Here is a 23,102-nt window from a genome sequence, read left to right on the forward strand (position 1 = left end):
ACCATTCCCAGGGCTGAGAAAGTCTTGGAAATTTGAGAGAACCGTTCCCAGGGCTGGAAATGTTTTGTAAAGACGTGTTTTGCCCATTAGGGTCTAGAAAAGTTCTTGTAATTATGATAAAACTAAATCAACAAAGAGCTTGCATTAACCTTATCTCCAGGTCGATCAGCACTAATCACCCATGAAATCCCATGCCAAGGGGAATAACTCTTGGGATTTTCGATAGTGGGTAATTATTAACATTGATTAAATGTATAATTACCTTCGTTTGTTGCACATGTTTGTTTTTCCTGTATTCTACACACAATAAAGTTGAAAAAGAATTTTCGTTTCCAGGCTCATGTTGCTTTGTGTTTTCACCAAAAAATAAAAGTGTCAAATTTGATGGTCAGCTTTGAAAAAAAATTTTTAATTACAGTATTATTTTCTTTGGAATAAATTTGTCTGGTCTGCAGTGTCTTCTAACACATCTTCTTTTTATTCTTTTTCTTACTCAGCTTGAATTGCAACGGTGAACATGCTGATTTTTATGTTCATTTCATTTTGAGGGATGGTGTGTTTTCTTACGATGGTGGGGAGAAAAACAACAGCAAACAAACAAAAACAAACAACAAACCTACCTCACATGTAATTTCTCCATAATGAAAAGAAAAATATAATCCATTGAACTAGCAAAATCAGGAAGACCCTGCAGAACATCAATAAGAATCAGTGCAATCAGCGACTGACAATATCGATTCCGATGGTCTGGTGATTGATTCACGATTTCGGACGTGTGGCAGTTGATTCACGATTTAGGAGGTCTGGTGATTGATTCATGATTTCGGAGGTCCAGCGATTGATTCACACTTAAGTACCAACTACACTCTCAATATCTTTGAAACCCAATGGATGTCTAGGTCACTCAGTATGATTGACTTTTATAAAATTCTTAAGCAGAAATCATCTTCAGAATAGTCGTTTGGATTATGCTGTGACTCTCGACAGTCATCACACTCATCTTGCAACTTTGAAACTTCAAAACTGTGGCAAAACTTAACCAGATCAGTAATATATTCCATTGAACTACCACAATCAGGAAGATAGTGCAGAACGCCAATAAATATCAGTGAAATAAAGACTGTCTCACTGACAGTATCGATTTCGGAGGTCTAGCGTTTAATTCACGATTTTGGAGGTCCGGCGATCGATTCACATTCAAATACCAACTTCACTCTCATTGTTGGCAAAACTTGGTCAGTCGATATCTAGGTCACTCAGTTCAATCAATTTTTACAAGATTCTTATGCAAAAATCATTAAAACGGTTCGAAATGATCTTCAGAATCATCATTCAGATTATGCTAAAGTTCTTGGCAATCGTCAAACTCGTCTTGCAACTATAGAAATTTACAACTTTGTCAAAATTCAAGTGAATCAGACTCTGAAAAGTGCCAAATGCACGACAGGGAGTGCCGAAGAAGAGGTGGTGAATCTCGCGAGAGTCTCGTTTATGTAAACAACAAATGAACAATGGATGTTCCCATATTAAGCATGTGTTTAGCTAGAGGTACTGGGCACGCTCTGGTGTTACACTGCAAGCCACTACCGGACTTAAATGTTGAACGAGGGTTAAACAACAACAAAGAACAAACAAACAAAAAAGTAGGATTAGAATAAAATGGTGAAAATGAAACATGGACTCTGGAATACCTGTCACTCTTTTGTCAGTGGTGTAGTGGACAAATTTTTAAATTTATTTTTGGTACAGAAAATTTTCAGTCCAGTGTGGAAGAGGTCTGGAAAAAATAAGGATTTGTTTGGGTGACATGTTTAGGAGCCCTGATTTGTGATGTGTGTGTGTGTGTTTGGCAGGTCCCTTTTCGTCGGAGGACATGGTTCAGTGGTTCAATGCCGGCTACTTCACCATGTGTCTGAAGGTCAAACGTGGCTGTGACCATGACTTCCAGCCACTGGGTAAGGACGTTACTTTGGTTATGGGATGTTTAACCCTTGTTACTGCTGAGTGCCTGCCAGCGCCTGGAAAAAATATGTTAGCAGGTGGTGGTGAAAACGAGGCAGTGACTTCTGCAAGAATCTCGTTTATGTTAACAGCAATGGCTGCGCCTATTGTCAACACGCGGCTAGTGGTTGCTTCAGGGTTTGAGACCGCAAATTTTTAGCTGGCGCTCCTGTTAATTGAAGATAGGTGCTTTGTAAGTATCAGTGATGATAGTAATAATGATGATACAGCTTGATCTCAGATCAAAGTGAAGTTGATATTAAAGTATCAGGACTGATAGTAGTCATAATGGTGATGTGAATAATAAGACTGACGGTGAAGGTATGCTGTTAATCAGACTGATGGTGAAGGCATTGTTAATCAGACTGACGGTGAAGGCATGCTGTTAATCAGACTGACGGTGAAGGCATTGTTAATCAGACTGACGGTGAAGGCATGCTGTTAATGAGACTGACGGTGAAGGCATTGTTAATGAGACTGACGGTGAAGGCATTGTTAATCAGACTGACGGTGAAGGCATGCTGTTGATCAGACTGACGGTGAAGGCATTGTTAATGAGACTGACGGTGAAGGTATTGTTAATCAGACTGACGGTGAAGGCATGCTGTTAATCAGACTGATGGTGAAGGCATGCTGTTAATCAGACTGACGGTGAAGGCATTGTTAATGAGACTGACGGTGAAGGCATTGTTAATCAGACTGACGGTGAAGGCATGCTGTTAATCAGACTGACGGTGAAGGCATGCTGTTGATCAGACTGACGGTGAAGGCATTGTTAATCAGACTGACGGTGAGGGCATGCTGTTAATCAGACTGACGGTGAAGGCATTGTTAATCAGACTGACGGTGAGGGCATGCTGTTAATCAGACTGACGGTGAGGGCATGCTGTTAATCAGACTGACGGTGAAGGCACTGTTAATCAGACTGACGGTGAAGGCATGCTGTTAATCAGGCTGACGGTGAAGGCATGCTGTTAATCAGACTGACGGTGAAGGCATTGTTAATCAGACTGACGGTGAAGGCATTGTTGATCAGACTGACGGTGAAGGCATGCTGTTGATCAGACTGACGGTGAAGGCATTGTTAATCAGACTGACGGTGAAGGCATTGTTAATCAGACTGACGGTGAAGGCATGCTGTTGATCAGACTGATGGTGAAGGCATTGTTAATCAGACTGACGGTGAAGGCATTGTTAATCAGACTGACAGTGAAGGCACTGTTAATCAGACTGACGGTGAAGGCACTGTTAATCAGACTGACGGTGAAGGCATGCTGTTAATCAGACTGACGGTGAAGGCACTGTTAATCAGACTGACGGTGAAGGCATTGTTAATCAGACTGACGGTGAAGGCATGCTGTTGATCAGACTGACGGTGAAGGCACTGTTAATCAGACTGACGGTGAAGGCACTGTTAATCAGACTGACGGTGAAGGCATTGTTAATCAGACTGACGGTGAAGGCATTGTTAATCAGACTGACGGTGAAAGCATGCTGTTGATCAGACTGACGGTGAAGGCACTGTTAATCAGACTGACGGTGAAGGCACTGTTAATCAGACTGACGGTGAAGGCATTTTTAATCAGACTGACGGTGAAGGCACTGTTAATCAGACTGACGGTGAAGGCACTGTTAATCAGACTGACGGTGAAGGCATTGTTGATCAGACTGACGGTGAAGGCATTGTTAATCAGACTGACGGTGAAGGCATGCCGTTGATCAGACTGACGGTGAAGGCATGCTGTTGATCAGACTGACGGTGAAGGCATTGTTAATCAGACTGACGGTGAAGGCATTGTTAATCAGACTGACGGTGAAGGCATGCTGTTACAGGTGAACTGATGAAGCAGTGGGGCCATGTTCCATTTTTACCAGGACCCATCCATCCCCCCATCGTCAAGCCTGTAAGTCGTGTGTGTGTCAGCGTTAGTGCACCAACAGTGTGTCATGTGCACTCTTTCCTGCTCCTTCCACATCATATCCCTTCATCTGACTTGGTCTCTGCCTTGAGTTCACTTCCTGCTCATCTTTTCACAACGTTACTGTGAGCACTTTTGGTTTCTTTCCTCTACATCGCCACCCATTGCCTGCCAGTTCAGTTTGTATGTATAAGGTGTAAGAGAGGGGGATGTGGGGAGAGAGAGAGAGAGTGGTCATGAGTGGTTCGTGTAATTTGTAACTTTCTCTTCAATGTAAAGCAGTCTGAACTCCTACAGAGAGAGGGTGCAAAATGTGCAAATGTATATTATACTTTTAATTTATATATTTTCAACCCTTTGTAGCGTTTCTTTTCTTTCAGTAAAGAGAGAAATTTACAAATTACATGATTCTTCGTCACAGTGTCAAAGAATCGATAGACAGAAATACGAAAAAAAAAGAGCACAGGATCAGGAGTCAAGATGACTGCCGGAAAAAGAGGAAGCTAGTCAGGGATACAGAGGGGAGGTATCCTACTTCCGGGAGGTTATCAGCCCGGGAGGTTATTGGCTGTAGCTACTTTGGTTTTCTCCGCATAGGTGGGTAGTAGTTTGCACAGGACAGGAATCGGACTCCCTGCCGGAGTCTGCACTAGTGGGTCATGGTTAGTATGTTAGATAAACGTAATTTTAGGGGAAAAAATTTCCTATTCAGAACTCGCCTAACCCTAACCCTAATCATGAGAACTCCCAAATTTATAAATTACATTATTTTATTGTTATGAGTGGTATTATTTAATTATCTTTTTTGTTTGTTTGTTTAATCTATGGTACTTAGTTTTTTGCTGGAAGGCAAATAGCAGTTTTATGCTGGAAGCCAGATAACTATTTCAGTACTTATTGTACATTGTTGAACATGATGTGTACTAAAACATGTCCCCCCCCAACCGCCCCCCCCTTTCTCTCTTTCTTGCTCTCTTTTCAGCAGCAGCAGACAACAGTTGGGCCCCAAGAGGCAGCCCCCTCCTCCTCCTCTTCTGCCGCCACCAGCACCACCCCCCTCCCCGCGGCGTCACTGACCCTCCCCTCCCCCTCCCCGGCCACCCCCACCCCCTCCTTCCCCCTGGGTCAGGGGGCGGGGGGCACAGAGAGCCTGTTGATGCAACAGCAGCTGCTGATCCAGAACCAGATTCTGCAGCTTCAGGTTGAGCTCAGGTGAGGGGTGTGGGCGTGTGTGTGTTATAACAGTGCTGACCCGACTGTCCGGGCTGTAGAGAGAGTTTTGCCCAAGTTGCATCCCCACTCTCTCGATGTAGAGGGCCTTCGGACTGTCAGCATTGGGACGGATCCCAAAGGCCAGTTAGCCCCCAAGGCTACAGCACTAAGTCCCAGTGCAATTTGACTTCTAGTGTAAGAGACATAGTCCTTCATGAAAGACTAAGCTGCAAACGATTTCCCATTGCAATTAAGAAACCACTGATAATACAGCTCTCACTTTGCTGTTGGCCATACTGTAAACATATGTCAGATCATTGATTTGATGTAAATGGCCAGTACAACACATCTAAAGCCACTTTTCTCCCTGCCCCCGCCCCGCTCCATCCCAGACTTAGTGTGCACCACACAGAGCCAGAGGCCTGTCATGGATCTGGTCCCCTTTCTCACTTAAGTACCTTCAGTGAAAATTTTCCCCATGGAAACCCTCTTCCATTAGGAATTCCACCACGGAAAGAGACTCAATGGCCTGGAGGCACATGAAGTGCACTCCCACAGCCTGATCCAACCCAGCCATTGACTGCCGTTAACATTCTGCAGGTTGCTCCAGCATGCCACACTCAAGCAGAGAAAACACCAAGCCTTCTGTCTGCCCCTTTGTGATGGTACCTGCCTGGGCAATTACACAGCCCTGTCCCAGAGACATCAGGGACCTCAAGTCTCTTGTTGCCAAATGCCCGTCATTCTATGGATAGGCAACATGCCAGTTCTGTTTTTTTGCAGCGACTAAAAAGTGGGGGGGTGGGGCGTGCCCATTACTTGTCAGCTCGCATGGAGGAGCTCTGCAGATCTGGCTGTCATGCCTGAGGCAAGCCCAACATGGAGGGCTATCTGTGTCTCATGCCACAGTTTCCTTCAGACACATATATCACTTTCCCAGTCGGCCCAAAACCGATGTGGAATCATCAGATCAAGCCACATGTGCACCTCCTTGCATTGAGGCTCAACTCCACTCAAGTGAGACAACCCCATAGGGTACGTGTTTCCTTCCCTTCCTTTGATTGGAAGGGCTCTCAGTAAAGTGTGGATTCAACACACTGACCTGATTCTCTATGTGCTACATTTATCAGCACAGCTTTGGTCCACAGACCTCTCCTCACAAATACAGCTGTGGGCCTCAGGCCTTTGCCCGCACCAACATCCTTAGGTGACACAGTACACCCTATCTCCCAGCCCCATTGCCCCTGGCGAGTGGTGTCGCCAACTCGCCAAATCACCCACTCACACTCAGACCCCTTAGCGCATGCCTCCTCAGGCAGAGCTCACCAAGTCAAAGCATGGTCCTCTTCCCTTGCCTTTGCCCACTTAGCACAGCTACAAGACGACATGGAGGCTGCTTACTGGAAAAACCCTGCTACCTTCATTGAATTCTACTTGAGGGACGTCTATCGCTTAACGCGCTCGCTGCCATTGTCGGTATATGCAGATGCCGTCGGACAAAGCGGAAGATGCCATTGTCTGCATATGCGGATTTGGATTTTGTAAATTCACGCTGATGGAGTGACGTGTCGGATACAAAACACAAAAGCAGAGCTGATTCGTAAGTTATCTCCGGCCAGCTTTTCATTCACACACACTGCGTGTGTGTAGTGACACGCTCATTAGCAGTCGACAATGAAGCATACCCTCCGTCAGCTCTGCAAGTTGTTTGACAAGATGGCGTCGCGTGTAAGTGTTCGACACGGTAGGAGAGGTCAATCGCAACACAGCGTTGAAGCTGCTTTGGAAATGATCCAGACTGAAGGCTCTGATGTTGAAGGAGATAATGTTGATTCGTTTGGACAGTGAGTTTGAACCATATCCCGATGAACTAGAAATAGATTCTGCCGCTGAAGAGGATGTTGACAGTGGAGAGGAAAGCGAGTCCTGACCATGTGCCAGCTGACCGACACTGACAACAAAATCACTGAGGAAACGGACGACTTTGCTGGTGTTTTTACCAGTGATTGGACTGAAAATGATGAGTGTATGTATTATATATATATATATATATATGTGTGTGTGTGTGTGTGTGTGTGTGTGTGTGTGTGTGTGTAAGAAAGAAAACAATGCCACATGCTCAGGTGTACAACTGTGTGAAGAGTGTGTGTGTGTGTGTGTGTGATTGCATGCATATGTTTACTTATTTTCTATTTTACAATAACATTATTCGTAGAACAAGGTGCTATAGAAATGACAGTAATAGTACTAATACTGATGAAACTGTCAGTATTGTTTGTAATATTGTAAATAAAAAAAATCTATGGTTTTCTTTGACTACATGTAAAAACTTTTCACATTATGCTTCCATTCACATAAATATTTAGAATAAACAAGGGAATAAGCAAACAAATAATTTAAACAACAATAAGAAGAAAGAGTTAAACCTGCATGATCATTTGTGTGTGTGTGTGTGGTTGCAGGTCATGTTGCTGTGCTGAAGTGGCAGACAAAAAGCCAGTTCATGTGCTGACAACAGTCATGCTGCCAACTACCATGGTCAGTGTGACAACACGACACCGTCCTGAAAAACAGAAGCCAGCTGCAGTACAAGACTACATCACCAACATGGTTGGAGTGGATATGAGTGACCAGCTGCTGCAAGTGCAAGGTCTGTGAAGACCTGTTCAAGCGCCACAACACACCAAAACACCAAACTGCCAACTGGTGTCCAAAATGTGGAGTTCCACTGTGTGTGAAGCTGTGCCCAGGACTCAACATCACCTGCCATGAGCTTTTTCACTCCAGACAAGACTACTGTCAGTTATAATACATCAGGTTTTTGTGTACCGTGAACTCCTTTTTTTATGTAGAGACAATATTTTGTGTGTGTGTGTGAATTTCAATTTTCTCCACCACCTGTTCATACTTTATTGCATGTACTAGGTCTTCAGTTCCTCAAATAGTGTTAGGATGTGATGTGGAACATTTGTAAGCTGTTCAAGGACGCTTGGTATACCTTTCTGATGGGCGCAAAAATGCTACAAAATATACAAAAAATGGATACCGCGATCAACAACAGGATGGTAAGTAAATAATTTAATTTTTTGCACAACAATGGAACAACATTCACTGAATACACATACTAAATTTCAATTGTCTGGGTGTTTATTTGTTGGTTGTTTTTTTTTGAGATTTTTTTTCCCATCCAATACAAACCCTGGGTTTTCAGGGATTGGGAAGGGCAAAAACTCTTGGCATGGAGTGGGTTAAGGGATGATGGCTCAAGAGGCATTGCCTCTGCGGTGGTCGCACAACAGGCCTAAGGGATGATGGCTCGAGAAGCATTGCCTCTGCGGTGGTCACACAACAGGCCTAAGGGATGATGGCTCAAGAGGCATTGCCTCTGCGGTGGTCGCACAACAGGCCTAAGGGATGATGGCTCAAGAGGCATTGCCTCTGCGGTGGTCGCACAACAGGCCTAAGGGATGATGGCTCGAGAAGCATTGCCTCTGCGGTGGTCGCACAACAGGCCTAAGGGATGATGGCTCGAGAAGCATTGCCTCTGCGGTGGTCGCACAACAGGCCTAAGGGATGATGGCTCAAGAGGCATTGCCTCTGCGGTGGTCGCACAACAGGCCTAAGGGATGATGGCTCGAGAAGCATTGCCTCTGCGGTGGTCGCACAACAGGCCATTGCAGTGCACTGACAATAGAACAGATGAGCCCTGCACTGGTGGGTCACGGTTAAGTATGTGTAATTAAAAGGAAATTTTCTTCCTAAAATTACGTTTAAGTAACATACTTACCGTGACCCACATTTAAGACCCTCCTGTTCCTCCCCGCTTTCTGTTCTCTCTGCACGCTGCGCTGGTTGCGGCGAATTGCTGTCAGAAGAGGGCGCAAGTCAGGGATGCAAAGGGGAGGTAACCTACTTTGGGAGGCTATCGGCTGTAGCTACTTTCGTTTTCTCCGCATAGGCGGGTAGTAGTTTACACAAGACAGGAATCGGACCCCTGCCGGAGTCTGCAGTTGTGGGTCACGGTAAGTATGTTACTTAAACGTAATTTTAGCTACACATACTTAACCGGGCTTTACGAACCTAGTATTTTAAAGAAGGGTGGTGCTGTAAACACACTGTCCCTCCTGTATGTGTGTAGACAGTTACAGATGCCAGCTGTAAACAGTCTCTAAAGGCTCATTGAATCCTGGTGTTGTAAACACACTGTCTCCCCCCCTCCCCTCCTGTATGTGTAGACAGCTACAGATGCCAGCTGTAAACAGTCTCTGAGGGCTCAGTGAATCTTGTATTAAAAGAAGTGTGTTGTTGTAAGCACACTGTCCCCCCCCCCTCCCCCCCCTGTGTGTGTAGACAGCTACAGATGTCTGCTATAAACAGTCTCTAAGGGCTCATTGAATCCTGGTGTTGTAAACACACTGTCCCCTCCTCTGTGTGTGTGTAGACAGCTACAGATGTCTGCTATAAACAGTCTCTAAGGGCTCATTGAATCCTGGTGTTGTAAACACACTGTCCCCTCCTCTGTGTGTGTGTAGACAGCTACAGATGTCTGCTATAAACAGTCTCTGAGGGCTCATTGAATCCTGGTGTTGTAAACACACTGTCCCCTCCTCTGTGTGTGTGTGTAGACAGCTACAGATGTCTGCTATAAACAGTCTCTAAGGGCTCAATGAATCCTGGTGTTGTAAACACACTGTCCCCTCCTCTGTGTGTGTGTAGACAGCTACAGATGTCTGCTATAAACAGTCTCTAAGGGCTCAATGAATCCTGGTGTTGTAAACACACTGTCCCCTCCTCTGTGTGTGTGTAGACAGCTACAGATGTCTGCTATAAACAGTCTCTAAGGGCTCAATGAATCCTGGTGTTGTAAACACACTGTCCCCTCCTCTGTGTGTGTGTAGACAGCTACAGATGTCTGCTATAAACAGTCTCTAAGGGCTCATTGAATCCTGGTGTTGTAAACACACTGTCCCTTCCTCTGTGTGTGTGTGTGTGTGTAGACAGCTACAGATGTCTGCTATAAACAGTCTCTAAGGGCTCATTGAATCCTGGTGTTGTAAACACACTGTCCCCTCCTCTGTGTGTGTGTAGACAGCTACAGATGTCTGCTATAAACAGTCTCTAAGGGCTCAATGAATCCTGGTGTTGTAAACACACTGTCCCCTCCTCTGTGTGTGTGTAGACAGCTACAGATGTCTGCTATAAACAGTCTCTAAGGGTTCCATGAACGTCTCTCTGTGTGTGTGTGTAGACAGCTACAGATGTCTGCTATAAACAGTCTCTAAGGGTTCCATGAACGTCTCTCTGTGTGTGTGTAGACAGCTACAGATGTCTGCTATAAACAGTCTCTAAGGGTTCCATGAACGTCTCTGTGTGTGTGTGTAGACAGCTACAGATGTCTGCTATAAACAGTCTCTAAGGGTTCCATGAACGTCTCTGTGTGTGTGTGTAGACAGCTACAGATGCCTGCTATAAACACTCTCTAAGGGAGCTACAGATGCCTGCTGTAAACAGTCTCTGAGGGCTCCATGAACCTGTGTGTGTGCAGACAGCTACAGATGCAGTTGCTGACCCAGCTGCAGGAGCAGGACAGCTTCAAGGCGCTGGACCCCGCACAGCAGCAACAGGTCAGCCTGCACTACATACAGTCCAACCCTCTCCTGCAGCAGCGACTCCAGCAGTTGCAGCAGCTCCAGCACATGCAGCAGCAGTCGCAGCAGACCCAGCAAAGGCTACAGCTCCTTTCCCAGGCGGCCAGCATGCCGGTGGCCGCGGCCTCGGCTCCTGTGGCCTCTCTGGCCGTGTCGTCCCTGCCTTCACTCTCACAGCAACAGCAGCCACAGCAACAGCCACAGCAGCAACATCATTCGCAGCCATTACCGTAAGTTGATGTATGTGTGTTGGGGAGGGGGGTGGGGGGGTCTTGGGGGGGTTGATGTACGCTCCGCCATAAGTTGGTTTGAACTCCACCTGTTCTCTGGCCTACAGAACTTACTTTTCAGAACTCGCTTTCCAAAAAATCGTTACTGATGGTTCCAAGTAGGAGGACGGAGTCGCTGCATCAGCGTTCTGTCCCGCCTTTCCTGACCAGCCCTCAACAGAACGCATCCTATCTGACAGCTCAGTGTACACTGCGGAACTGACCGCACTGGCTCTGGCGGTTAAAATGGTTCTCTCTTCGAAACAAAAGAGATTCATGATCTTTTCCAACTCCTTGTCAGCCCTGGAGGCAATCGCCTGCAGGAATCTCGCTCATCCCAAACTGCTGGAATTCTGTGATGCTTTTACTCATGTGACAAAGAAAGGATATGGTGTTGTGTTGGCCTGGGTTCCCGGCCATGTTGGCATTCGTGGTAACAAAGGGCAGACCAGCTGGCCAAGAACACTGTAAAGGAAGAATTATCGAGATCTTTCATACCATACACAGACACGAAGCAGAAGGTGAACACTTAGGTTAAGGATCTTTGGCAAGAGGAGTGGAACACCCAGATGGACAACAAGCTGTTCCAAATCCGTCCAGACCTAAAAGAGACCCTCCCTTCGGGGGTGAAGAACAGAAAGGAGGAGTCTGTGCTGTGCAGACTGCATGCAGGGCACACTTTTTTTTTTTTTTACTCGTTCTTGTTGAAGGGGGAAGAGGCCCCTCGATGTATTCCCTGTGATGAGCCTCTCACAGTGAAACACGTGCTCCTTGACTGTTGGGATCTGCATGGTGTCAGACACAGACATTACACGGCGGTTTCTCTGAAGACTTTGTTTCGTGATGTCCCTCCGTGGACGCTGATGGACTTCTTGAAAGAAGTGAACATTTTTCACTACACATACTTTCCTGTGACCCACTAGTGCAGACTCCGGCAGGGAGTCGGATTCCTTTCCTTTTAACCAGATTTGAAGGTTTCAAACTATGGAGGTTTTTTTAAACTTTGAGTGGAAAGCTTAAAGCGTTGACTTGTTAATGTTTTTTTTTTTTTTTACCCTTGACTGAAGTAGGTATTAACGTGGCGATAGCCTTGAGATGGCCTTACTGGTTGGCGAGGCTGTAAGCACCATAATTTAATTTAATATAATTTGGGTTGGTTTGAGTGAGAGGTGAAGACATATGTTGTAGTGAGTGTCTATGTGACTCTTCTGTGTGTGTGTGTGTGACTGTGTTTATGTGTGTGTTTGTGACTTTATGTGTGTGTGTGTGACTGTGTTTATGTGTGTGTGTGTGACTGTGTTTATGTGTGTGTGTGTGACTGTGTTTATGTGTGTGTGTTTGTGACTGTTTATGTGTGTGTGTGTGACTGTGTTTATGTGTGTGTGTGTGACTGTGTTTATGTGTGTGTGTGTGACTTTGTTTATGTGTGTGTTTGTGACTGTGTTTATGTGTGTGTGTGTGTGTGTGTGACTGTGTTTATGTGTGTGTGTTTGTGACTGTGTTTATGTGTGTGTGTGACTGTGTTTATGTGTGTGTGTGTGTGACTGTGTTTATGTGTGTGTGTGTGACTGTGTTTATGTGTGTGTGTGTGACTGTGTTTATGTGTGTGTGTGTGACTGTGTTTATGTGTGTGTTTGTGACTGTATGTGTGCTGTTTGTGTGTGTTTTTGTGTGTGTGTGTTTATGATGGTGTGTTTATGACTGTGTGTGCATGTTTGTAACTGTGTGTGTGGTTATGTGTGGTACTTGTGAATTGTCCACATGAGAATGCCCTGTTCAAAGTTGATTTGAGTGAAGGAAAGAGAGAGATGTGTGTGTGTGTGTGTGTGTGTGTGTGTGTGTGTGTGTGTGTGTGTGTGTGTGTGTGACAGAGTTTTTTGGCTTTTTTAATGTCAATCATAGTTCTCTGAATTCTGCCTGTTCTGTCAAATGGAAGAACTTTCTGATAGTACTGTTGAAACCACCTTCTCTGAATTCTGCCTGTTCTGTCAAGAAAGAGAAAAATAGTACTGTTAAAACCTTGTTCTCTCAGTTAATTGTACCTGTTGTGTGAGACAAAAGAAAAGCATGAAGTAGTGTCCATGACTGTGTTCCTTACCTGTAACTAACCCCCACAGCTGTTTGCCCTGAACCCTCCTCGGCCACCAGACTGTTCTCTGACAGTGTGTGGAGGGTTGGCGCCTTTGACAGGTGTGTTATTGACAGGTCATCGTCGTCCGAGGGGGACTTGGCCCCTTCGTCGTCACCCTCCTCCCTCCCCTTGCCTGTCTCACAGCCCCCCCCTCCGGCTGCCGGGGATGGCCAAGGTCAAGGTCAAGGCCAGGGGGACATACCGTCCATCTGGGGGTCGACGCCTCCTGCAGGTGTGTGTGTGTGTGTGCGTTGGAGGGTGGGGGAGGTGTGTTGGGGTGGGTGGAGGTTATGTGTGTGTGTTGGTGTGGAGGTTATGTGTGTGTGTTGGTGTGGAGGTTATGTGTGTGTGTTGGTGTGGAGGTTATGTGTGTGTTTTGGGGTGGAGGTTATAGGTGTGTGTGTGTGTTGGGAGGCGGGTTGGGTGGTGGTGGAGGTTATGTGTGTTTGGGGTGAGTAGTGGTTTTTGTGTGTGTGTTTGGTGTGTTTGGGGTGAGTAGTGGTTTTTGTGTGTGTGTTTGGTGTGTTTGGGGTGAGTAGTGGTTTTTGTGTGTGTGTTTGGGGTGAGTAGTGGTTTTTGTGTGTGTGTTTGGGGTGAGTAGTGGTTTTTGTGTGTGTGTTTGGTGTGTTTGGGGTGAGTAGTGGTTTTTGTGTGTGTGTTTGGGGTGAGTAGTGGTTTTTGTGTGTGTGTTTGGTGTGTTTGGGGTGAGTAGTGGTTTTTGTGTGTGTGTTTGGGGTGAGTAGTGGTTTTTGTGTGTGTGTTTGGGTGAGTAGTGGTTTTTGTGTGTGTGTTTGGTGTGTTTGGGGTGAGTAGTGGTTTTTGTGTGTGTGTTTGGTGTGTTTGGGGTGAGTAGTGGTTTTTGTGTGTGTGTTTGGGGTGAGTAGTGGTTTTTGTGTAGTGGTTTTTGTGTGTGTGTTTGGGGTGAGTAGTGGTTTTTGTGTGTGTGTTTGGGGTGAGTAGTGGTTTTTGTGTGTGTGTTTGGGGTGAGTGGTGGTTTTTGTGTGTGTGTTTGGTGTGTTTGGGGTGAGTAGTGGTTTTTGTGTGTGTGTTTGGGGTGAGTAGTGGTTTTTGTGTGTGTGTTTGGGGTGAGTAGTGGTTTTTGTGTGTGTGTTTGGGGTGAGTAGTGGTTTTTGTGTGTGTGTTTGGGGTGAGTAGTGGTTTTTGTGTGTGAGTGTGTGTTTGGGGTGAGTAGTGGTTTTTGTGTGTGAGTGTGTGTTTGGGGTGAGTTGTGGTTCTGTGTGTGTTTGGGGTTAGTAGTGGTTTTTGTATGTGTGTTTGGGGTGAGTAGTGGTTTTTGTGTGTGTTTTTGGGGTGAGTAGTGGTTCTGTGTGTGTTTGGGGTGGGTAGTGGTTCTGTGTGTTTGGGGTGGGTGGTGGTTATGTGTGTGTTTGGGGTGGGTGGTGGTTATGTGTGTTGGAGTGGTGTACTTGAGGCAGATAGAGGATATGTGTGCATTTGATGGTGTGTTTGGGGTGGATGGTCATTATATGTGTGTGGGGTGGATGGTCATTATATGTGTGTCTTGATGTGCTTGTGTGGAGTTCATGTACGTGTATTGCGGTGGTTGTGTTGGGGGTGGGTGGAGGTTATGTGTGTGTATTCGGTTGATGGTTGGAGATTATATGGGTGTGTTGGATGGTGTGTTTGTGTTGGGGTGGGCGGTGGTTATGTGTGTATGTTCATCTGAATATGTGTATGCATGTGTGGACATTTTTCTGTGGGGAGTTGGAGAGTTAGTGTATGCCCGTGAATGAGAAAGTGCGCATGCATGAGTAATGCACGTGCATATGTGCCCCTGCACACTGGCTTTGCATACAGGTGTTGGCAGTCTGCATGAATGCTGAAGAGGGCCAGGTGTGTTTTTCAGGTGGGCGGCCACTCGCCAGTCTGCATAAAGGCTGAAGAGGACTGGGTGTGTTTTTCAGGTGGGTGGCCACTTGCCAGTCTGCATAATGCTGAAGAGGGCCAGGTGTGTTTTTCAGGTGGGCGGCCACTAGGCAGTCTGCATGAATGCTGAAGAGGGCCAGGTGTGTTTTTCAGGTGGGTGGCCACTAGCCATGAATGCTGAAGAGGGCCAGGTGTGTTTTTCAGGTGGGCGGCCACTAGCCAGTCTGCATGAATGCTGAAGAGGGCCAGGTGTGTTTTTCAGGTGGGCGGCCACTAGGCAGTCTGCATGAATGTGAAGAGGGCCAGGTGTGTTTTTCAGGTGGGTGGCCACTAGCCATGAATGCTGAAGAGGGCCAGGTGTGTTCTTCAGGTGGGCAGCCACTAGCCAGTCTGCATGAATGCTGAAGAGGGCCAGGTGTGTTTTTCAGGTGGGTGGCCACTCGCCAGTCTGCATAAAGGCTGAAGAGGGCTAGGTGTGTTTTTCAGGTGGGTGGCCACTAGCTATGAATGCTGAAGAGGGCCAGGTGTGTTTTTCAGGTGGGTGGCCACTAGCCATGAATGCTGAAGAGGGCCAGGTGTGTTTTTCAGGTGGGTGGCCACTAGCCATGAATGCTGAAGAGGGCCAGGTGTGTTTTTCAGGTGGGTGGCCACTAGCCATGAATGCTGAAGAGGGCCAGGTGTGTTTTTCAGGTGGGTGGCCACTAGCCATGAATGCTGAAGAGGGCCAGGTGTGTTCTTCAGGTGGGCAGCCACTAGCCAGTCTGCATGAATGCTGAAGAGGGCCAGGTGTGTTTTTCAGGTGGGTGGCCACTCGCCAGTCTGCATAAAGGCTGAAGAGGGCTAGGTGTGTTTTTCAGGTGGGTGGCCACTAGCTATGAATGCTGAAGAGGGCCAGGTGTGTTTTTCAGGTGGGTGGCCACTAGCCATGAATGCTGAAGAGGGCCAGGTGTGTTTTTCAGGTGGGTGGCCACTAGCCATGAATGCTGAAGAGGGCCAGGTGTGTTTTTCAGGTGGGTGGCCACTAGCCATGAATGCTGAAGAGGGCCAGGTGTGTTTTTCAGGTGGGTGGCCACTAGCCATGAATGCTGAAGAGGGCCAGGTGTGTTTTTCAGGTGGGTGGCCACTAGCCATGAATGCTGAAGAGGGCCAGGTGTGTTTTTCAGGTGGGTGGCCACTAGGACAGCCAACCAGTGTGTGGGAAGTGGAGAACAACTTGCCCTCTGTGCCAGTGAAACCTGACCTGGACAAGATCAGAAAGGTGGGTCACCTGTCACCTCTGTCTCTCTCGCTGTCTCTTCCATTCTTTTCCTCCCTCACTGCTGTATTGTTCTGTTAATTGTAATACATGGTTTGATTACGCACTCCCATATTTTGATTACACTGCACTCACTGTACTGTCACCTACTGGTGCACACTCAGGCACTCAGACAGACTTTCCCTGGTGCAGCCAGTCGGAGAAAGCCTTCAAAAACGAAAGAACTCTGTTTGACTGTCATACAACAGATCGTTTCAGTACACACGTTGAGCTGGTCACTTCTACTGGATCGTTCGAAATTACCCATACCTACCCTAGAAATTGCAGACTGAACAGTCTTGGATACAAAACTTACATGGCTGTTACTTTTACTCTGTGTCATCAGGTGGGTGATGACTCCTAATCATAATCAAGATACGTACCTGAATCATGAACCCTCACCACTACATTTGTATTTGTAGTTGTATTTCTCTTTTTATCACAACAGATTTCTCTGTGTGAAATTCGGGCTGCTCTCCCCAGGGAGAGCACGTCGCTACACTACAGCGCCACCCATTTTTTTTGTATTTTTTCCTGCGTGCAGTTTTATTTTTTCCTATCGCAGTGGATTTTTTCTACAGAATTTTGCCAGGAACAACCCTTTTGTTGCCGTGGGTTCTTTTACGTGCGCTAAGTGCATGCTGCACACGGGACCTCGGTTTATCGTCTCATCCGAAAGACTAGCGTCCAGACCACCACTCAAGGTCTAGTGGAGGGGGAGAAAATATCGGTGGTTGAGCCATAATTCGAACCAGCGCGCTCAGATTCTCTCGCTTCCTAAGCGGACGTGTTACCTCTAGGCCATCACTCCACATAACCTTTCTTCCCCACTGTCCATATCTTTCAGTATTTCCTGAGCTATGTTGAAGTCTGAAAACCTTTGAAAAATGAACCCAGATCGATCTTTATTAAACAACACCTTTTTTTATTTTTTTTATTTTTTATTTTTTACAAGGGTGTCTATGAGTAACTTCCGAATTTCCGACTGCCTGTGAGTCGTACACTTCAGACGGTCAGCTGTGAATGTGTGTCCTGTCCCCCCCAGGAAAAAGAGGAAGTGGCACGTATGATGGAGGCGGAGCGCAAGCAGCAGGAGGAGATCCACAAACAGAAGGAGGAGCTGAGGCGGCAGGCGGAGGCCCTGCAGAGAGAGAAGGAACAGATGGAGCGAGAGAAGGAGGAGATGGAGAGACAGAGGATACTGGACTTGCAGGTTGGAGGCTCTTTATGTGTGTGTGTGTGTGCGGGGGTATTTTGCACGTATGGATGTTGCTTGCGTGTCTGGTGTGTGTGTGTGTGTGTGTGTACATACGAATTATACGCTCACATGAGTATTTATTGTCTGGTGTGTTTGTGTGTGTGTGTGTTTGTGTGTGTGTATGTACATACGAATTATATGCTCACATGAGTATTTATTGTCTGGTGTTTGTGTGTGTGTGTGTGTGTGTACATGTGTGCATGGTATGTACATACGAATTATATGCTCACATGAGTATTTATTGTCTGGTGTTTGTGTATGTGCGTGTGTGTACGTGTGTGCACGGTATGTACATACGAATTATATGCTCACATGAGTATTTATTGTCTGGTGTTTGTGTGTGTGTGTGTGTGTGTATGTGTGTGTATGGTATGTACATATGAATTATATGCTCACATAAGTATTTATTGTCTGGTGTTTGTGTGTGTCTGTATGTGTGTGTGTGCTTCTGCATGCATGTGAATGTTTATTGAACACGTCTGGTGTGTGTGTGTGCTAACTTCTTGTGATGGTGGTATGTTTATGTTTGTGCATCTGTGTGAAAATGTGTGTGGTAAGTTTACTTGCTTTCTCATACTGAACAAAGTTCAGTAAGCTGTGTATGAACAAAGTGAGTTTTTTCTCCATATTGAAAAAACTTTAGTAAGCTGTGTATGGACCAAAGTGAGCTTTTAACCGTAATGCATGCTTAAGGAAAGTGTGGACAAAGTTAAGTAAGCTGTGTATGGACCAAAGTGAGTTTTTAACCGTAATGCATGCTTAAAGAAAGTGTGGGCAAAGTTTAGTAAGCTGTGTATGGACCAAAGTGAGTTTTTAACCGTAATGCATGCTTAAGGAAAGTGTGGACAAAGTTTAGTAAGCTGTTTATGGACCAAGGTGAGTTTTTAACGGTAATGCATGCTTAAGGAAAGTGTGGACAAAGTTTAGTAAGCTGTGTATGGACCAAGGTGAGTTTTTAACCATAATGCATGCTTAAGGAAAGTGAGGACAAAGTTTAGTAAGCTGTGTATGGACCAAAGTGAGTTTTTAACGGTAATGCATGCTTAACCCCTAGGCTGCCTGCATGACGAGATAACTCGTCATGGCAAGCATGTATGCTTCGCTGCCTGCATGACGAGATAACTCGTCATCGAAATATTCTGACTTTTCCCTGCTTTGCATTCAGTTCGTTGACAAAAATGCTGGTAGCTTTAGCTTGGGGAATCTTTCTGGATTCTATTCATAGCTAGAAACACCATCTGCGTCATAAGGCAGTCCTTTATTTGAACGTTTTGGTTGGGTTACTGGCCGCAGTCTTTGCCTGGCTCCTCTCCTCGCTCGCTCAACAAAATGTCGGACTGACTCCGTGCTCAAGACATGCGCTCGTGGCGAACTAAATCAACCAAGATTACTTTCTTTAGCTAATGCTCAGAAAGAATTGGAGCATAAATTCGAAGGAGAAGACAGTGGTGAACATTTATAGGACGATTTGATAGAAAATAAAGGGAGCAATCAAGAGAGTGGCCAAGATACAACTATCAGTGAGTGATGCAGGCTGTTCAACTCTAGCAGACGAATTTTTAGCAGGGCACCGTATGAGCTGTTTTCTTGGCACTCAGCCAACGCGGTCTGATGAAGTGACGGTGTGAGAGGGGTGAAGAGGAGGGGGGGTGGAGACTGAGGGGGCGTGGCCTCACATCCATATTATCACTTGCAGAAGTCACAATGCATCTGTTTCTTTTTCAGTTTTTTTATATTGTGGTTGTTCTAGTATGATTTTGTGTGTGCAGATATCCATTTGTCCAGAAAGTGATATTTTTGTGCAAATTACCAGACTAATGTTTGTAATGAACAAGTTGAAAATGTGACAAAAAAACAAAACACAGATTTCAAAACAACAGCATGTCACTTAAAATGCATAAAATGGGAAAACATCATGTGTTTTGTATTCTTTATTCATTTACCTTTCAGAAAATATATACTTTTATGGGTCTTTCTCCAATAACAAAGAGCACAGAATTTTTTGAAAATTTATACCCGTTTTTTGTGAAAAAACCCTGGCAAATAGATTTCACTTAAATTTTATTTTCCTGGCAGCGAAAGGGTTAAGGAAAGTGAGGACAAAGTTTAGTAAGCTGTGTATGGACCAAAGTGAGTTTTTAACGGTAATGCATGCTTAAGGAAAGTGAGGACAAAGTTTAGTAAGCTGTGTATGGACCAAAGTGAGTTTTTAATAATAATAATAATAATAATGGATACTTATATAGCACACTATCCAGAAATCTGCTCTAGGTGCTTTACAAAAACGCTTTTGATAACATAAAACATTATATCTATGTTACATACACACACCAAAATGTGACCACACACACACACACACGCACGCACGCACGTACGCGCACACACACACGCACGCACGCACACACACACACACACTGCATACATACATTTTAACATACATGTGTATCTAACAGCTACCCTAACAAATACGCACACATAGGCAGGCACAAACTTACATAAACACACGCACACACAATACACATTCATATACATGCATGTAGTTGTGGACCTGCCACAATTGAACTTATTGCTGAGGGAAAAGGTGAGTTTTGAGACGAGATTTAAAAGATGCGAGGGAATCAGAGTGACGGAGGTTATCAGGGAGCTTGTTCCACGTCTTTGGCGATTGAAAAGAAAACGATCTGTGTCCATAGGTCTTACTTCTGACGTGAGGTATCCTGAGAAGTCGAGTATCAGAGGAAGAACGGAGCTGGCGAGATGGGGTATAGATATGGATGAGTTCAGAAAGATACTTGGGGCCAGATCTGTTGACTGCAGAAAAGGTCAGAGTGGATAGCTTATAGTCTATTCGATCAGAAACAGGCAACCAGTGGAGAGACTGAAGGAGAGGAGAAACATGGTCAAATTTAGAAGCTCTGCAAATGAGTCTGGCAGCGTTATTCTGAATTCGTTGGAGTCTGTCTAACAGGTATTTGGGAAGGCCGGCCAAAAGAGAGTTGCAGTAATCCAATCTTGAGAGAACCAGAGAGCATACAAGTGTCTTGGTTGCATCGGTTGAGAGATAGTGGCGGATAGAGCTGATTCTACGCAGTTCCAAATAGGCAACTTTACAGATATTCGAAATGTGCTGTTGGAAGGAAAGAGACTGGTCCAGGATTACACCAAGACTGCGAACAGAGGGAGAAAGTGAAACAGGTGTGCTATTGATCAGAACAGAGTCAGGAAAGGAAGGATGTTGACGAAACTTCTTTGGACAGGTTATCATCAATTCAGTCTTATCATCATTTAATTGCAGCTTGTTGAGAGTCATCCAGTCCTTTAGGCCAGCAATGCACTCCTGTGTTTGAGTCACCAGTGCATCAAATTCAGCTATGGAAGCCGACTGATAAAGTTGTGTGTCATCAGCAAAGCTCTCATGCGACATCGCATGATGACTGATGACATCCGACACAGGAGCCGCATACAGCACGAAAAGAACAGGACCTAGGACGGACCCTTGTGGGACACCATATTTCAAGGCAGATATTCTAGAGTATGTACCATTTACACACACTTTCTGTGTACGATCTGACAGGTAAGACGTGATCCATGCTAGTGCAGTGTCACGAATACCAAAGGAAGTTTTAAGTCTGTTCAAGAGGATAGAGTGGTCGATAGTGTCAAAAGCTGCTGACAAATCTAAGAGAGCGAGAACAGATATCTTATCCTCATCAAATCCCGAAAGCAAATCATTCACTATTCTAAGAAGGGCTGTTTCGCAACTATGACCACGTCTATAAGCTGACTGGTGGGAATTAAGTAAGCCATTCTGCTCCAGATGAGCTAAGAGCTGAGACAATATGATCTTTTCTAGCAGTTTTGATAAAAATGACAGATTAGAGACAGGTCGATAATTTTTCAAGCAATTATGATCCAAAGATGGTTTCTTGATGAGTGGACGTACAATAGCAGACTTGAAGCTTTCAGGGAAACAACCAGACAGCAAGGAAGAATTGATGACATGAGTAATATGTGGCAGTAGAACATCAATACATTCAACCAACAAAGAAGACGGGACAGGGTCAAGCTCACAGGATTTCGGACAAGCGCTCAGACACACTTTCTTCACAAAATCTTCAGTTACCGGTTGGAAACAATGTAAAACAGGACCACTGTACACGCGTTCTTGAACGGGTGAAGAAGGAGACACAACAGAGTCAAGCTTCTCACGAATGCATGATATTTTGCCGGTGAAGAAGTCAGAAAACTTTTGAGGGAGTTCCTGCGCCGAAAATGTTGTAGGGAGAGGAGTGTTTTTCATTTTACCTAGTAGATTGTTCGTAGCGTTGAAAAGCTGTTTGGCTGTGGTGCATGCAAGTATTTTAGAAGAGTAGAACTTTGACTTTGCCCTGTCAACAATGTTTGTTACATTATTCCTGGCTGTCTGAAAAATGTCCCTACTGATGGTCAAACTAGTGGCGCGCCAGTGCCTCTCAGCTCTTCTTCTCTCCCGCTTGGCCTCCAACAGCTCTGGTCCCACGGTGTTGTACCAAGGCGACGGGGGACGATTGGAGATCAGGCGCCGAGTCGACGGGGCGTGCCTGTCGAGTGCAGCGCGTAGGACAGTGGATAGCTGGTCAGCAGTCGGCTCAAAAGGGATATTAGTCAGCAGGTCAGCTTTAAGTAAGTCTAAGTCAATTGAGGTCAGTGTGCGCACCTCCCTATACACACGGGGCGTGGGAGGTTTGGTGAGGTTCAGTTGACACGTCACACTGTGATGGTCGGAGGACAGGGTGTGATCGACGGTGGTAGACTTCAGGAGGCAGTCCTCATTTCTGTGCAACACCCAATCGACGATGTGACCACGATTGTGTGTAGGCTCGGTTACAGACTGGTTAAGATCGAACAAACTGACAATTTCAAGTAATTTAGAGGTATAAAACTGTGTGGGTGAATCAAAATGAAAATTAAAGTCACCAACAATAAGTAGAGAGCCTGGTAAACTGTTAGCGTATTCTAAGAAGTCCGGAAACTGTTCTATGAACATTACGTTTTTAACCGTAATGCATGCTTAAGGAAAGTGAGGACAAAGTTTAGTAAGCTGTGTATGGACCAAAGTGAGTTTTTAACGGTAATGCATGCTTAAGGAAAGTGTGGACAAAGTTTAGTAAGCTGTGTATGGACCAAGGTGAGTTTTTAACCGTAATGCATGCTTAAGGAAAGTGTGGACAAAGTTTAGTAAGCTGTGTATGGACCAAGGTGAGTTTTTAACGGTAATGCATGCTTAAGGAAAGTGAGGACAAAGTTTAGTAAGCTGTGTATGGACCAAGGTGAGTTTTTAACCGTAATGCATGCTTAACATATTTCCTACCGCAAACAAGAGTTTCTCGTTTTCACTGTGACGTCACAGCAGACCGCAAACGAGAGACTCTCGTTCCTGAACAGTACTTTCGTTTTTGCACTTCTCCCGTGTGAATAACCTGCCCTGGCTCGTTGCGAGGGGA

The 23,102-nt window shown here is 45.5% G+C and overlaps 1 protein-coding gene across 6 annotated transcripts in view; it reads left to right on the forward strand.

The window, feature by feature from the left end:
* LOC143301883 (uncharacterized) overlaps positions 1-23,102 on the forward strand; it is an 87,607-nt gene that overhangs the window by 18,114 nt on the left and 46,391 nt on the right. For 5 of the 6 annotated variants that reach the window (XM_076616306.1, XM_076616309.1, XM_076616310.1 and 2 more), the window contains exons 12-18: positions 1,854-1,955; positions 3,835-3,905; positions 4,903-5,132; positions 10,678-11,010; positions 13,255-13,412; positions 16,231-16,325; positions 17,407-17,574. In XM_076616306.1, the coding sequence (XP_076472421.1) occupies positions 1,854-1,955; positions 3,835-3,905; positions 4,903-5,132; positions 10,678-11,010; positions 13,255-13,412; positions 16,231-16,325; positions 17,407-17,574 (1,157 nt within the window). The remainder of the gene's footprint in view (positions 1-1,853; positions 1,956-3,834; positions 3,906-4,902; positions 5,133-10,677; positions 11,011-13,254; positions 13,413-16,230; positions 16,326-17,406; positions 17,575-23,102) is intronic. The other variant, XM_076616307.1, reaches the window with a different exon arrangement.

This window comes from Babylonia areolata, chromosome 28 (genome assembly GCF_041734735.1).
Source record: "Babylonia areolata isolate BAREFJ2019XMU chromosome 28, ASM4173473v1, whole genome shotgun sequence".
NCBI classification, from domain to species: Eukaryota; Metazoa; Mollusca; class Gastropoda; order Neogastropoda; family Buccinidae; genus Babylonia; species Babylonia areolata.